This window comes from Papio anubis, chromosome 3 (assembly GCF_008728515.1).
Source record: "Papio anubis isolate 15944 chromosome 3, Panubis1.0, whole genome shotgun sequence".
In the NCBI taxonomy this organism is placed as follows: domain Eukaryota; kingdom Metazoa; phylum Chordata; class Mammalia; order Primates; family Cercopithecidae; genus Papio; species Papio anubis.
The window spans coordinates 166,237,729-166,255,958 of record NC_044978.1 but is presented as its reverse complement, the minus strand read 5'-3'; the positions used below and the strand labels follow the sequence as shown (position 1 = coordinate 166,255,958).

General features: G+C 34.6%; 1 protein-coding gene across 1 annotated transcript in view; it reads left to right on the top strand.

The window, feature by feature from the left end:
• Positions 1-18,230, top strand: part of SLIT2 (slit guidance ligand 2) — a 368,482-nt gene that overhangs the window by 230,672 nt on the left and 119,580 nt on the right. The window contains 3 exon segments of the mRNA XM_017959289.2: positions 4,334-4,405; positions 6,968-7,131; positions 9,884-10,022. Coding sequence (XP_017814778.2) covers positions 4,334-4,405; positions 6,968-7,131; positions 9,884-10,022 — 375 coding nt within the window.

Here is an 18,230-nt window from a genome sequence, read left to right as displayed (position 1 = left end):
ATATAAAAATATAGACTACTCTCTAACTACAGGAGAGGCCACCTTTGTTTCTATTGATAATGGTCTAAGTTTCTATCGGAAAAATATTCAAAGTGCTTATCATATACATTTTAGCTTTAAGACCACTATTTAAATTGTTTACCAGAACCATTTTTAATATACAAAGCTCACTGATGGTATCTCAGAGTCAGAATAATTAGAATGATTTCATAGTAGTGGTCTCATGGCAAAACCATAGTCAGTGTCACTAAAATTCATAGATGAAGAGACTACCACAAGAGTTAATCAGACAGAGCTGATCAAGTGAAAAATGTATTATTAAACCAATGTTCCTAACTAGAAATATGAATGATACCAATCATTTTATGCAAAGTTTACTGACTATCTTGGATGAATTGAATCCCATAAACTACCTTGTTATTAAGTTTTCAAAAAACTTAAATTATTTTTAAATATGTAGTTATTCAGTGTATTTATTCAATATATGTATATATACACATAAATGTATTGAATACCTACTGTGTATATTTTATAAGGTGGAATGAACACTGTGCTAGGCACTGAAATCTTTTACCCACAAATACAATAACTACATTTGCTTATTTTCTATAAACTAATATCGTTGTCATCAGAGGCAGTACATTTATGAAAACACAGTCATCTCATACATTTTGATTGTCATGATTAATCAAAATATCTAAAAAATGACTTTAGCAAAAATGAGGAAACACACCAAAGGGTGACGTTTTATGGTTCATGGAATTAAAATAGAAATCCAAAATCTTGGAAACTCTTTTGAGGACCTTAATATATACATCTTAAAGAAGTATATATTGGTCAGAGTTTGTTTGTTGAAGAGATAATAAAAATTAGCATATGATAGAAGACAATGTAAATTTAAAAGATTGAAATATTTTATATTAAAATTTTATAAAGTTGAGCAGACATTACTTTAAATTTTTTTTTCAATCCTCATACTTTAAACAACCCCTAGAAAAATCAGTTGATAAATGAGCCAAAATTGGACCACTGAAAAGACAAGAATTTATGAAGCCCACATCGATTGTGAAATACAACAAAAGTTTACCTATTATAAATGTTTGGTCAAAAGCTTAAGAGAGTTTGCATTAAGAAGAGTTCTAGAAAGATGACTTGTCTGTTTTGCTTATTTTTACCATTTGTGACTCTTTAGGATGTACTGGCTTATGTGGAAATAATGAAGGAACATTAACGTACACATTGCCTTCAATTTCAGATTCCAAGGGTTTCAGATTTTTTAAAATTTTAATTCTTTGAACCATTTATGAATGTATGGCTATACTGAAGCTAGATGGGAGAAAATGAGGTAATCGCCCTTAGTCATTGATGAAAGTGTATTAAATTAGGATATATATGAGTGTACAAAGAGTGAATAGAGTCCAAGAAGTCAAGTGAAAATCTAAGGTAGATGAAAGCAAGGAAGCAGTTTAACACTTGCACATTCATGGAGAACTGGTTTATTGTCAGATTCTGATTTGTAGGATTTAGAGGTAACTGCTTATTTTCTTAATATTTAGATGTCGTCTCAAAAATAACATTGGAAACTAAATCTTGATCAATATTTTCCCTTGCTTTGGACACTGGACTCAGAAATGATATATATCCCTTCAATTGCTGCTTTTACATGTTTGTTTTTCTTTTTCACAGAATGGACATAATTTAATTTAATTTAATCATAGTGATTCATATCCACTAAATACCAAACTATCTGCCAAGCGATATGCATGGTGGTAAGGGAGTAAGATGACTAAATCAAGATATAAGTGTGAGAGGTGCTCCATGATTATACAGGCTAATATTTATACATCAAGATGTCTTTTGTATTAGAATATTTACTCATTACAAAGAAAATCTTGAAATTGAAGACAGAAATAGACTTACACATGGGAGAAAATATTCACAACTAAATAAGTACAATATATAAGTTTCCATTATTTCAGAATAGAAGTTGACCATAGCGGTAACATATACAGGTAATCATACTTAACATTTATATTTATTATTAATTTTAAAAATAATTTTGTTGGTTCTGCATATTTTTCAGTCATTGGGTATCAGTATCAGTACTTCTTTCCAGGATCAGTACTGAATAAAATACTAAGATAATGTCTTCCTTTAGTTGCATTATGTGAACTAACATTCTGAGAAAAGATTTCAAATTGATAACTGAAGTCTTTGGCATTCAATGAAAATTTTCCTTTGCACGGAGATAGAAGAAACTATAGTTCAAAATTAATGCATGTCTTCTCCGTGTGACGTACTTAAAACAATTTATTCCCAAAGTCATATTTCAGAATACTGTATACTATAAAGATTTTAGCCATATTAATTCAGTATAAATTTTGAAGATGGGAAAAGGGATCATCTGAAAGCAAATCCCATTGAGAAGTTTAACCTTTGCATTCAAACATCAGGATATATTTTAATGGCATTTGAAAAAGACATCTCATTTCACCTGCACATAGGAAAATGCTAAAAGCTTTTAGATAAACTGAGCCAACAAATCCAGTGCTCTGTAGGTCCCCCATAAAGTGGTTTAGTTTTTGTGACTTAATTCAAATCACTTAGAATAGTTCTTATATAATTCAATATATTGCAAAACAAGGTAGTAAAGAGGGTCCATGCATGATGTAGGTCTGTAGCTGACATGCCATGTTTTACTGAAAAGTTTTTGTCATTCCCTTAACTTCTGAATGCACCATTGATAACCAGAGCCACCAACTGGCCCAAAGTGGCCTCAAAAATATTTTTTGTGTAGCTCAAACATAAGTAGTCTACAGACTGTTTGAAATATTTTAATTAGTTGCCATTATTTAAACATTAGAAAGATCTAAAACTTTTTATTTCTAACTTCCCTTGGAAAATCTGATTGTTTGACATCCCTCCCTTACAGCAGGTCAATAGTCCATTGGAGCTGGACATTATCTGCCACAAGAGAGACTATCATTGCTAGCTTACCATATTCTTCACCATCCCCAACTGTCTGCTTTCTTCCATCTTTCTTGCCCATCATTGTATATTTTTGCACGTGGCCTGCTTCTCTCATTTCTGTTCTCTGCTCAGGCCCTACAGTGAACTTGCAACCTCTCATTCAAACCCTTGTCCAATATCAACTTCATCCACCAGGACCATTGATGCTTTCTCCTGCCACCTTCAGAGGAACTTGCCTTCTTTAGTCACCACCTCAATGTGTACCTTCAGTCTCTCCCAGTCTTAGAATTGCTTTCCATGTCCACACTTTACTTGTATACCCCTGGGATAACTTCTACCACTTTCTTATCACAACCAGATTTTTCTGAAGGGTGAAGAAAGCTCATGTCTTAGCCTAACTAGTTTTTGTAATTTGTCCAATTCATCTCCCCAGCTGGACTGTATGCTATTTTAGGACAGGATTTATGTCTGATTTATTTTTATAATACTCCATGTTACCATAAAATAATAGCCATTCAGGAAATATTTGATGAATGAATGAGTAGTAGTAGAAGTAGAAATAATCAATAATAATAATAATAATAAAACTAATAATGTTGCATTGTGGGAAAAGTAAGGATGATATTTATTTTCACCATAACTCTCTTCACCACACATATTCCTGGATCTGCTACCTCAAGAAACCATGATTGCTGCCACACAGCAATAAACAAAGGCCAATATATGCTACTGCAACTAAAAACCATTAGAATGGATTAATCTTTTAACACGGTGCTACAGCAAGTTACTTCATCCCCACATGATACAAGTACCAGATATAGATATAGCTCTCTCCACTCAAATTACAGCAGTGGCTGATGTCTGCGGTAAATAATGGTTATCAGGACTCTGTTCCAAGGCCTGACAAGAATGATTCTGTATTGTTGCTATGAGAATTCAGTAAGAGAATATTAATTCAAATACGCTTATTGACTCATGGACACTAATTACACATAATGCCACTCTACGGAAATGTAATTGGGCATATTTGCCAACTGTAACTATCCCGTGTTTATTTCTTAACCAATATCATAAATAGACATGCATGCACAAGGTACATAAAGTAGAATGTGAATAGTCAAACATGCTATGAATGAAGCCATAAATTTGTAGTAAATGTTGAATAAAACAAAATGTACAGTAACATGTTAAATTATGAAAATTATTTATCAACTTGTCTATAGAGTAGTGTATTCTCTGTGTCATCTCTACCAGGTAGCTGTCCTGCATAAGCATAGTACAAGACATTTTCTCTATGTTAGTATATAAAATGATCAATCAATTTTGTATCTAAAAATTCTAACTTTTCTTTTTAATTCTACAGCACTCTCAACAATAACAACATTACTAGACTTTCTGTGGCAAGTTTCAACCATATGCCTAAACTTAGGACTTTGTAAGTAGTCACAATATATGTAAAGGTCATATTAATCAATTAAAGCTTCCCCTTAAATAACATATTCAGTAAGCAAAGGATGGGACCACTAGCTTACAAGGTAGACAAGGAAAACCCAACTTGGGAAAAGACTAGATATGATATTTGTGGGAATGAGCTATTATTCTGGAAACTGGAAAGATTTCTTTTAAATGATATGCATTATGGGAACTTTGGAGTTAAAAAAAAAAACATTTACTTTGAGCTATTGTGGAGGTCACATTTCATTAAGAAATGGAAGACTCCTTGATTGGCTGTCAGAAATGATAAATGGGAAATCTTTATGATTTTATTGCTGTACTGCAAGCAGACCTAATAAAGCTAAACTGGTTCTCCAACATTCCTTATAACGTGAAATTATAGCATCACCCTCTAGTGCTTCTATAATTAAGGTTGTGTCAGCACTTATATTTAAAAGTATCTTTTTTGGGGTTACAGATGGACATTAAGATATTTTTGGTCTAATAAAGTATTGACTATAGCTATTTCTTTTCTCTTGAAGAAAAAGTAATCCTTAAAGCCCAGAGTAGGCTTTAAAATCCTTAAAGCCCAGCGTGGACTTTAAGTTATAGAATTTCAGAGGTAAATCTCATTTGAACTGAATTTCAGAATCACCTTGACCTAAAAAAAGTATATTACATATAACATGTAGGACATGATTGGAAACAAAACCAAAGCATCAGACTTCTTGGGAAAAAAAGGGTTTTTAAGTTGGGTAAATATATTTTGATTTGATTTTCAAAATATTCCTCATTTTCTGATAGCTTGTAACTGGAAAACATTAATTTTCTTTTTGTAATAAAAATTTTGAATTACCAGCTTTTTAATGAACTAGGCAATACCAATTTTAATGTCATTTTTTTCTTACTGAAATCTAACTCTGTGTGTAATAACACATCATTATAATTTCCTTGGAATATTATTTAGCAAAATAAAGGAATTCTACAAGTATACAGACATAGCTAAATTCTGTATTCTTGGGGCTATCAGAATGAGACTAATCTGACTGAATTAACAGCCCAATTCACTCAAAACTATAATTTCCCATTAACTTCAGGCATTTTTTTTAAAAAAGAAATTGATCAAGCTTTCAGTCTTTGCAAAAACAAAGCCAACGAAATTGTAAAAACATTCATCTGAATTTTTTTGACAGTGTCCCTTATTTTCTTGTAGAAATTCATGAGTCTGTCTTACTAATCAGGTTTTTCAATTTTTACATTCTTTTCTCGTTTCAAGTTTGTGCACACATAATTAGAATTTTTGTAATGTGCTTGGTTTAGATGGAAATATTTAGAGTACAAGGATATGGAATGTGCGCCTCTGTGGCTTCCAAAGGACAGAACTTCAACTTCCAAGCAAACCGAGCCAGAGGACACCCATCTTTCCCAAAATGTAGCTTTTTGTTCTGTGGTACGCCTTCTAGTTTCGAAGCAAAGAATTGTGTTCCTTATCTACAAGCTCAAGGAGAATGCAAAGCAGTCACTTAACTTTAAATTCCTTTGCTTTGGTTGGGTCATTATTCTACAGTATCATTGCTACTTAAAAATTCCATTTTTATGGTCTAATTATCTTTCTGGACTGAGTTCCATGTTTTAATATCCATTACTGTTATTGGGTTAGAATTGAACACATCAGCTTAAAAGGACTAAAATGGTATTACTGTGTCATAGATGGTTCTGGGAAGAGTGCTTTGATTTATAGCTTTGGATGTCCTTTTCTTTAGTTTGAGAAAACAGAAAAGCCAGTTTGAAGTCATTTACCTAATTCAGTGGATACATTTGTCTGATATTTTATTAATGGAGAAGTGCAATTTGCCACTTGGAAGCAATCCATGATCTTGTGTGGATCCTGCCAACACAGAGCCACTCACTTAATTCCTTCACTCCCAGCCATTTGTGCCTTTTAATTTCAGTCGCTGCTCTTTGAGGATAGGTCTCCAGGAGCCAAAGGAGCTAATCCCTTTTCTGTGATTAAACAACAAAAGAAGGAAATCAGAATAAGGATGTGAAAAAAGTGTTTTATATTGAATTATTATTCTGTCTTGTTCAGCAAAAAATGCAAGTGACCTGCTGAAAAGGTTTTACAAGTGGTTTCTATAGAGACTCATAATGGCAGGACTTATTGATATTTCAAACTGGGAGCCACAACTTTTACTAACTTGCCCCTCGCCCAGTCTCCCCACTCTCCCACCCCATCCCTATTGGCTCTCGGGATGTTGGAACTGTGGAGCAATTTGCATTGGACTTATTTTTTTCTCTTTCCTCTTTTAAATGAACATAAGTGAAATATGTTCATTTAAAACATAATTTTATGGACATATTCAAGCTTCTATAAATTGCTCAGTTCAGACTAAATGAAGAGAGACTTGATTCTGTGATTGTACATTAGTTTAATTTTTAGGAAAAATAATTATATTGGAATCTGCTTAGCTTTACTTCTATGTTAAGAAATAAAGGTATATATTATTAATGAAATGACAACTTTCTGTTTTCTTGCTTTACACTTCTTTTTTTTCTCATTTAGTCGACTCCATTCAAACAACCTGTATTGTGACTGCCACCTGGCCTGGCTCTCCGACTGGCTTCGCCAAAGGCCCCGGGTTGGTCTGTACACTCAGTGTATGGGCCCCTCCCACCTGAGAGGTCATAATGTAGCTGAGGTTCAAAAACGAGAATTTGTCTGCAGTGGTAAGGGAGAAAGAAGAATGATGTTATTGTGTTTATTGTATCCCATTACGTAACAGAATGTGAGGGCTGCATGCCTCAAAGGTTTCAGTGTTGTTCACTAATGTGCAATTGTGCACTAATCACTCTACGGAGATCCTCTTTTCCAGTGAAAATATGTTCTGAGACCTTACTATATCGGTTGGCAAGTACTGGTTACTTGTATCTAGATTATGCTAAAACACTTTTCAGTTTCCACTCCAGGGGAAATATGGAAAATCGCTAAATGATGGCTCTACTTGTGATTTTTTATTTTCCCATTACATAATGATTTATAGCTACTTTTATGTTAACAATTGAAAACAAAAATGATTAGCTAATCCTAGATCCCTGCTAAGAAATTCAAAGAGCAATTCAGCCATAGTTGCAAAGTAACAAAATACTTTCCATGCATACATGTATACTAATGGTTCAGTTTTACTTAAAACAAATATTAAATGACCAGCTGTAATAAAAACAATCTGAAATCAAAAATAAGACATAGGATCAGGCACCATGGCCCACGCGTGTAAGCCCAGCATTTTGAGAGGCAGAGGCGGGCGGATCACCAGAGGTCAGGAGTTCCAAGCCAGCCTGGCCAACATGGCAAAACCCCGTTCTTACTAAAATTATAAAAATCAGCTGGGCGTGGTGGTGCATGCCTGTAATCCCAGATACTTGGAAGGCTGTATCTCCCAGATACAGGAGAATCACTTGAATCTGGGAGGTGGAGATTGTGGTTAGCTGAGATCACACCAGGGCACTCCAGCATGGGTGATAACAGAGAAACTCCATCTCAAAAGAAACTCCATCTTTTTTTTTTTTTAAATAGGCCCGGCATGGTGGCTCACACCTGTAATCCCAGCACTTTGGGAGGCCGAGGCGGGCGGATCACGAGGTCAGGAGATTGAGACCATCCTGGCTAACACGGTGAAACCCGGTCTCTACTAAAAGTACAAAAAATTAGCCGGGCGTGGTGGCGGGCGCCTGTAGTCCCAGCTACTCGGGAGGCTGAGGCAGGAGAATGGCGTGAACCCGGGAGGCGGAGCTTGCAGTGAGCCGAGATCACAGCACTGCACTCCAGCCTGGGCGACAGAGCGAGACTCCACCTCAAAAAATAAATAAAATAAATAAATAAATAAGTAAGACATAGGCTGTGTCTAATATCAATCAATAGCTAATTGATTACTGAGTTTTTTAATATGCTTAAGCACCAACCTAAGTATTTCACATATATTTACCTCTCTTCACCTCCCTCATAACAACTGTATGAGAAATGTAATATCTCTATATTTGGAGATTCAAATGCTGTGAAAAAGAATAACCTTGCCGAAGTTTATATAGTTGAGTCCAAGGATCTCAACGGAGGTGGTTTGATTACATACACACACACGTGCGTGCGCGCACACACACACAGTGATACATAGTATCTTGTTTATATATAGATAGGGTTGGTTCTGCTTCAGCTTCAGAAGTATCTGTTCAAAATACAACAAAACAAAATTTTAAGAAACGTATAATGCATCATAAGTAGTTCACAGATTTTTAAAGGTGGGGTAGGGAGACATGACTAGTACTTGATGCTTTTAAATGGTTATATTTTAGACCCTGTATGTATTTTTTCACATGTTTTATAACCTAAGCAAAATTTTTGTGTACGATCATGGAATGTTCTCAATATGTCTGATTGCTTTTTAAAAAAATTAAATAATGAAATGACTAACAGTTCGTTACTAACCACTTTTTTCTCTCTTCACTTTTTCCTTTCTGTTTTCTAGATGAGGAAGAAGGCAAGTTCACATTTCTTTTTTAGACTGAGGATATTTTTGTAGTTTGAGAGCTTGTTTAGAGGGATAGGATTAGCAGCTGGCTTGCAGCCTCTTCCTGGCACATCACCACCACTAGGGCCCTTTCCCGGCAGGTTGGAAAGGGCAGTCCCCAGCTGTCTTCCAGAAACCATGCATTTCCAGATGCTTGTTTAGTACAACTGTGCTGATACTCTGTTGCTCACCATTCAACCATTAATGTCTCATTTAAAAATTGTTCCAAATATTGAGTGATAAAAGTGCATACAGAAAGGGAGCTACTTAAACTAAAATTTTAAATTATTCCAAGCCCCCAAGAGAATCATTTGTTATTAACAATAAAATTACTTTATACAAATTATTATTATAATTTCAGAGAAATTGACAATTTTGAACCTATCAAGACATCACATTCTGGATTATCTAATTTTTCTCCACATTTATTGGCATATGATTATTTAATTTGAGCAACAATTATCTTCTGATGGAAGTATTACTGTTTTGTTTTATTTTTAAAAGAAACCACAAAGTACATAAAGCCACATGAATTTGATAAAGATCAAGCTCTATTTAAGCTTATTAGGAATGAATATAAATTAGTCTGAAGTTGCTGGGGTTTTGGAAATTAGAATAGTTTTGAATGTAATTCTGACTTGAAACTGAATTTAGCTTTTCTCACAATAGTTTTAAAAATTAGCAGTATTATGATCAGTTGTTAGAATCTCATTTACTTCCTCTCATTTGCTTTATTGATCTGAATATATAAATGCATGCCTCCTAAAATATATTTTAGAAATATAGGACCATCTTATGATCATGTATTTAAAGAGATTTATTTATGTGAAATGCTTTGTTACTTGAGCTAAGTTTGTATGTTTCACAATTATGATATTCAGGAGGAAAAATATAATTTCTGTTTATTTCTTTTTTAGGTCACCAGTCATTTATGGCTCCTTCTTGTAGCGTTTTGCACTGCCCTGCCGCCTGTACCTGTAGCAACAATATCGTAGACTGTCGTGGGAAAGGTCTCACTGAGATCCCCACAAATCTTCCAGAGACCATCACAGAAATGTATGTGCCTGAAATTCTTTCTTATCTCTCCACCTTCCCAGTGAACCAAACTTTGATTTTCTTTGGGAAATTCTGGGTTTATCAAAGGCACATCTGATCAATTGGCTTAGACAAATGTTCCCTTCAGAAGTGTATTGATTCTTACTCTGATTGTTTAAAAAGATACCATGATAAAGTGGCTATGATGTTTTTTCTTCCACTGATAGAACTAAAAGGAATACATTTTTAGGAAAAGCAAGACAAACAGGATTATTTATACCTGGTTCCACCCTTTGGGCCTGTATATCTGTGGTTGTCCGTTTCTCAGTTTGGAGCAGTAGGAGTATAAAAAGGGACCAAGCTGGGGTTAGTAAACCACAGGAACAGTAGGTGATGCTCTGCCTCCTTGAGAGCTCATGTTTTAAAAGGCAGTTTCACTGTTTTGTTTGAATTGATAGTTCAATGCAAAGTGTAGAAAGGATAATATTACAAAGTCAAATGTAAATATTTTTTATATAGTGCATGTTTTAGCCTATCTGAAGCAGTGTGTACCTCCATTAAAAGTTAAATTCTTATGACAAAGTATTGCACACATATTTTATATGCAGTTGGTGAATGCATTTCTATGTCCTCACCAAATATAAGTCATGTGGATCAAACAAGATCACATAAGATGTAAATTGGAATGCTTTTACGATCTTAAAAAGTAAGCACTAGGGAAAATCATTACCTCAATATTCACTAAGAAAATCCCTCTTAACCACCCAGCCCATTATATTATTATTTTATAGGCCAATTCTAAATTGTAACTGAATAAATTGTCTTGGATTTTTTTGGTTGAAATGATAGGAACAGCTTCTTAGAATAGACCCACATAGTATGTGAAAAAGTTGTTTTTAAAGTGCTCATTTTAACCAATTTGTTATGATAATAAAGTAACTTCTCTAATGTACCTTATATGAGAATAATCTTAGTTCACAGGACCCACTGCCATTAGTTTAAAGTATCTACCATGTGTTTAATAGTGTTCTTAGAGCTTTGCAGTATAAGACATGAACCTCTGCAGGAATTCTAGATTCTGGGGAGATTTGACACTGAATAACCTATACACATAATAATATCATTCTCATCAAAATTTTAATTGATAGAACATTACTTTACCTCTAGAAGACATCTGTAAGTATTTTTGGGCTGAACCTTGAAAGAAGAATAAGTTATAACTTGGGAAGAGATAGAAGACATTCCTGAAAAAGAAACATTGGCAGCAAAGAACAGAGGTGGCAGTGAGCATTGTTTGAAAGATTGTGGTTGAACCTAATTAGAATAACAGGATAATGTTGAGGCATCATGAAAAATAATGCCCTAAAAAATACATCTCCATCTAATTTTAAAACTACAGATTACTGAAGACCTTGACACTTGGTCAGAAGATATTAGATGTGATAAAGAGCAGAATGGCATACTAAATTTTCTCATACGGGAACTATATAGTCATCTGTGAAGGCACAGACATTTATTAAGTAACTATTTACTACCTAAAGGCACCATGAATTTTCCAGAGATCGCCCATCAAGTTATTAGCAAATGTGACATTCAAATTGAAAACTATTAAATGAGGTACACAGTGAAAAACATAATAAGAGATGAACACATCAAGTGCAAGGTCTTACAAAGGGCATGAAGTTGAGGGCAAGGTACAATGGTTAGCCAGAGTCAGAAAGTTTTAGTTGGAACCCCAGGTTTACCTATCATTTACTATTTGTGAGACCATGGACAAGTTCTTATCCTCTGAGACTCTATATCCCATTTAAAACTAAGGGTGGTTGTCAGTTTGATGTGAAATAATTAACACACATAGAGCTATGTGTGCTTAGCATATAGTAATCATTCCATAAATGATAACTCAAGCATAGAAGTCTTTGTGTAGAAATAACACTGAGCTAGACCTTGAAAGATAGGTAGTGAATGAAACTACAGAGATGAGGACAAGGCTTTCAGAATTAATACAATATGATAAGCTAGGCAGTAGGAATGAAAGTACAAGATGTGATCAAATAGGAATTCAGCTTGCCTGATATTTGATATGTGAGATAGTACCAGGAAATAAATTGTAAATATGCATTGGAGTCAGTTCATGAATGGTCATGTGGATATAAGGATCTTGGATTTTATTTGGAATGCATTTGAACATAGGAGTTTTAATCTGAATTTTCTAGAATAATTGGTCTGATGGCTGTGTGCCAGTGATTTGACAAAAGGAGAGAATGCAAGGCAGGAGGCCTCTTCAGAGGCTATTTCTTTGGTCAGGTGGAGATGTCAGAAGAGTAGGAGCTGGTCAGTAATAGTAGGAATGGTGATGTGGAAACAGCTATGATAGCAAATGTAGGAGCAGAATTCACGGGATTTGGCATTTGATGAGATAAAGGAGTAATGAAGAAAAATAAACCAAACTCTGCCAGAGTTTCAAGTATGAGTGATGGGGAGGTTGTGGTTATATTGTTGTATATAAGAAAGTGAGAAGCAGGACCAAAACTGGAAAGGAAGATGACAGTGAACTCAATTTGTGAAATACTTAAGGACCAGTGACACATTTAGAAGTACTAAAATAATACAAACTATAATAATTTTGGAGCAAGCAAGACAAGGACTTAAGGCAAAAATTTTGGAGTAATTAACATAATAGAAAACAGTCAATATTTGAAACCATCAACTGGCTAATGAAAAGGAGAGTAAGAGAGGAGAAGCTCAAGAACCTAAATAAAAACTGCAGAGGGCTCTAATAGGTAAGGGGGGAAGAGACTTCTAGGAAAAATGATCTCCAGAGGCAAATACTGCTGTCAGTTAACCAAGCTGGGGTCTGAGAGAAGGTCTTGGAATTTGACCTGCATATTGCTCTTAGAAGGTTCCATTTTGATAGAATGGTAGGTCAATAAGCCACCTTTCAGAGTGTTAAGAAAAGAAGTATTGATTAATATTCGAGAGAGTATATAAACTGCAGTTTGAAGAGTTTGGCTGAGAAAGGATTTTTTGAAAAAGACAATTGTTGCTCTGTAATGGACAAACTTGAATTAATTCTAAGATGCAGAAACCTGTCATCATTAGAAAGTCTGAAAGAAAGAATGAGTTTAGAGAGAAACGAGAGTGTGAGAGTTGTATAAGATATATGTGGGAGCAAGATCAACCTGGACACAGGAGCGAATTGGTCAAATCCAGATCATAGGGAAGAGGAACAGAAAGCTGTTATAGGTTGCTAAAAGGAGAAGAGTAAGATGGAGACATAACATATTCATATAGCAATATGAAACACTTAAAATGGTTTTCTTAGGTAGTCTATTTTATTTCTTATCATAGTGATTTTCTTCTACTTTGTATGCTCTATAGATTTTGTATAATGGTGGGATTTAGTTGCATTAAAGTTGTAGTAAAAAATATGTCCCATGAACTTTGCCTATATTGAGAAGGTGGTATATCAGGTAAAGCTACAATAAATTAAATTTATGAGGAGAGATGAAAACATGTGAAACTGCCGGTGAATTTTACTTCCATGATTATTACATTATCAGCTTTATCAGTAGAGCATCTGCTAATAAATAATATTGATCCTCAACTCAACAAGATAATTCCATTTTCATTCATTATAGTAGCATAACTTACTAGCTTAGTAATTTATTTCTTTTATTACTCTTCCATTTTTTACAAGAACAAAGAACATCACTAAGATTATTAAATGTGGAAATATCTTTACAGATGGCAGGTTTTTATTCTGTGATGAACTGAAAATTATAAACTCTCCCCATTTTATTCAAATATGTTTTAATATCTGAATTTTACCATAAATTGTCAGTGGAGTTTCTTTATTGCAAGTTATGAGATATTTCATTCAATAATTTTGACTTGATTACCTACTGTGTGATATGTCGTTATTCTTACAACTGTCTCATAATATAATCCTAACAAAAAAAAAGTATGTATGTGCCATATATGAGTGATCAACTGCCTATAAATCTAAGTAGAAAATAATGACTCATTTTTTCTACTTTCTGTTTCCAACTACAAATTCATACTTCTGCTATTTGCTAACACAATCATTTGTTAAGCAATAGAAGGAAAATATTCCTTTAAAATCGAATTGGAATAATTTGGAGAAGGAATATAGAAAGAGACTGACATTTATTGAATACCTGCAATGTCAGATTGCAGTTGGATCGCAATGTTGGCTTATGCACATTTGATCTTCTCATTGACCTGTGATGGGGATATTTATGAAATTAAATAAAATGGTAAAACTAATGCAGAAACACAGGTCAGATAAAGGCTGGTGGTTTTCTCCAACAGGCCTCACTATACTCATCATTTTACCACAATGCAGGCGCTCCCTTCTTGCTTATAGGTTAGAATCTGCTTTTGACTGTCCCTAATTATCATGTTTTGTAATTATATACTATTGTGTGTTTATTTTAAAATATCTATCTCTTCTACTAAAGTAAACGTTCTATGAAGGCAGGAACCAGTTCTGTTCTTATCACTACTGAATACCCAGTGAAAAATCTAGTACCTTGGCACACAGTGGGCACTTGACAAGTATTTATTGGGTAAATGAATAATTTAAAAATTAAACATTTGGAACAGATTTGTCTCTGAAAAGATGAAGCTGTGTTAACCAAGTTTAATAAATACAAGCAGAGGAACAGCCTATTATTTCCCTGTAGACAAACTGGTACTTTTTAAGCATAAAATCAGCAAGAGAAAAAATAAATGAATAGAATTTTTCATAACATGGGCTAAAATGGGTCTAGAATACTAAAAATTCATTAAATTTCCCTGTTCTGCATACTTACTTGGATTTCCATGCTTTAAATATTTCTGAGATTTTTTTTTTCTATTCTCGGCTGACCAACTCAGCATTTAATAGGTACCCTATTATGGAGCTATATTAATTTAATCATCTTACAGATGTGTTAGACATCTTTCTCTACAGTCATATTCCCTCTCTAATGAAGCCTGTAGACATTTAACTCAAATCTTTCAAAGACTGAGAACTTTGTTGTTTAAAAAAAAAAAAAAACAGAGGCTCAAAAAACTTAGAAATTTTGTAAAACACCATCAATTGTGAAGTGGCTAAAATGGCTTCAGTCATACATCTGCTCGACTCTCAAGCCCATGGTCCCTCCTCGATCAAGCTATAAGAGGTAGGCATAGCTGGGTCTTGTTGGAATATCATAAAAGGAGAAATTTTCAAAATCATGAAGAGAGAATGACTGATACTCCGATAAAAAGGACAAGAGAAATTTTAAGAAACTTACCTATGAAGAGAACGTAGAATGAACAGAGAGAAAGACAAGGCATTAAGATACAGGATTGTTTGCAAAACTGACAGCTGTTTTATATTACTTTATATCTGTAACTATTACAATGTCATCTTTCCTATTCTCTGTTAAATGTTCTCTTATTTCCCTGAATCTTCTCCGCACAGCACTTATCACGGTTTAACTTGTTATTTGAATAATGTAAAACTCTCCTATTACCCTGCAAACTGGGTAAGGGCAGACCATGTCTTTCCCTCACCATTTCTGCCCCAATACTTAGCATACCGTGGGTGGGGAAGACAGTGTTGGGAGCCCGGGAAGAAGATCTTGGACACATAATATGGAGAGCTTCCAGGCCCCCACTCTTCATAGTAAAAATTAAAAAGAAAAAAAAGACTGGGCGCGGTCACACCTGTAATCTCAGCACTTTGAGAGGCTAAGGCGGGCAGATCACGAAGTCAGGAGATCAACACCATCCTGGCCAACATGGTGAAACCCCATCTCTACTAAAAATAAAAAAATTAGCCAGGCGTGGTAGTGCGTGCCTGTAGTCCCAGCTACTCGCGAAGCAGAGGCAGGAGAATCGCCTGAACCCGGGAGGCAAAGCTTGCAGTGAGCCAAGATCGCGCCACTGCACTCCAGCCTGGGCGACAGAGCAAGACTCTGTCTCAAAAAAAAATAATAATAAAATAACATAAAATGTGACAAAACAATGTGGACTAATGAAGAAAATATAGAAGGGAAAAAAGTAGAACGTATAACACAAGGTAAACTTAGTTGTTAAAGGGAAAGCCGTTTGCTGCCTAGGGGTCATTCCAGCACTTTGCTGCTTTGAACTCTGCTAGTTGAAAACCTTATTCTTCAATAGATGCAATGCCTCCTGTGAGTCTGCACATGATCTAGTCTATGGCAACACAATCATTAATAGCAAATTGATTCTGACCACATCAAATCTTAAGAATTACTTACTTAGATCACCTTTTGAGGTGTACAGTTTTGAATGCGATGTGATAGATTGCTATGAAGTTGATATTTAGTTCTCTTCAATCTAGTTATAGATTTCCTGTGGCATATTGCCTTTTCAAACCATTGTATAGAAATTCCATAAATCATGGAGAATATTTAGTAAGAGCGTAAGTTATAACAATTTGGTTTGTCGTGTTTGCTTCTACATCCTCCTACCTTTACTCTTCGCTGCCTTTTTCAGGGGCTCCAGCTCCATCCATGTTGCTGGAGAGGACATGGTTTCATTCATTTTTGTGGCTGTATCTTCTTCCATATCACATATGTTCCACATTTTCTTTATTCAATCAACCATTGATGGACACTTAGGTTAGTTCCATGACTTTGCTATTGTGAATAGTGCTACAATAAACATATGAGTGAAGGTGTCTTATATAATGATTTCTTTTCCTTTGGGTAGATACTCAGTAGTGGGATTGATAGGTCAAATAATAGTTTTATTTTTAGTTCTTTGAGAAATCTCTGTACTGTTTTCCATAGAGGTTGACTGTTGAACTAATTTACATTCCTACCAACGGTGTATAAGCATTCCCTTTTCTCTGCATCCACACCGTCGTCTTACACATGTCAGAATAGCTGTTATTAACAATTGCTCTTATTTCTCTAATAATTAGTGATATTGAGCATTTTTTTATGTTTGTTGGCTGCTTACAGGTCTTTTTTTGAGAAATACTTGTTCTTGTCCTTTGTCCACATTTTAATGGGATTGTTTATTTTTCCTTGTTGAGTTGTTAGAGTCCCTTGTAGATTCTGGATATTAGTTCTTTGTTGTAGGCATGTATTGCAAATATAATTTTGGAAGTGTCTTTTTCTGTTCGTTTCTCTTTAGATAACTACCTCCCATATATGCGTAACCTTTTTACATGCTATTTCTGCATTTGTCCCACTCAAAATTTTGAATCCTTAATTTATTAAATAATACTCAATTTTGAATCCACACACATATTTCAAAGTCTCCTTACTTTTCTTTTTTTGTTTTTTTTTTTTTCTTGAGACAGAGTATGGCTCTGTTGCCTAGGCTGGAGTGCAGTGGTGCCATCTCGGCTCACTGCAAGCTCTGCCTCCTGGGTTCACGCCATTCTCCTGCCTCAGCCTCCCGCATAGCTGGGACTGCAGGGGCCCGCCACCATGCCCAGCTAATTTTTTTTATATTTTTAGTAGAGACGGGGTTTCACTGTGTTAGCCAGGATGGTCTCGATCTCCTGATCTTGTGATCCGCCCACCTTGGCCTCCCAAAGTGCTGGGATTACAGGCGACACCATACCCGGCCCAAAGTCATCTGACTTTTTGTATGTAAAGATATGCAAGTTAGATCTGACCAACTTGCCTTTAGCCTATTATGTACTAGCTGATTTAAAATAATTACAAGTACTTATGAAATCAAGTATGAATTTTTAATTGGTTAGCATGTATTTAGTAATATTTCAACCAGTAGAATATTTATCATGCTATGCAATTAGTTTATTTTAATTATGCTGAATGTTAAAAAGTACAGTACACAATTTGACTAATTTTTTTACAGCACACACAGGTGAACTTGACTACTATTCAGACAATATTGATAAAATAAGTAAGGCAAATGATATCATTTTTTAAATGTAACATGGTATGAAAGAAATAGTCAATATTCTGAGTTTGCCTTGTTAAATAACAAGTAGGTTGGCAATTTCAAAGTGCAATTGTTTTCACTTTGAAAGAGGTTTCATTGTTTCATTGAGAAAATATTTTAAAACATAAACATATTCACCTTAAGGAAAATAAAATGTAATGGAAATAGGTGTAATTCAGAAAATGTTGTAAAAGTTAAAATTTGAGCAATTCTACTTTAGTTCTTAATTTTATTAGAGCACTTCTTAACACATGGAGCACTTGTTAGCATTTTGCAGTTTTACGCACTCCT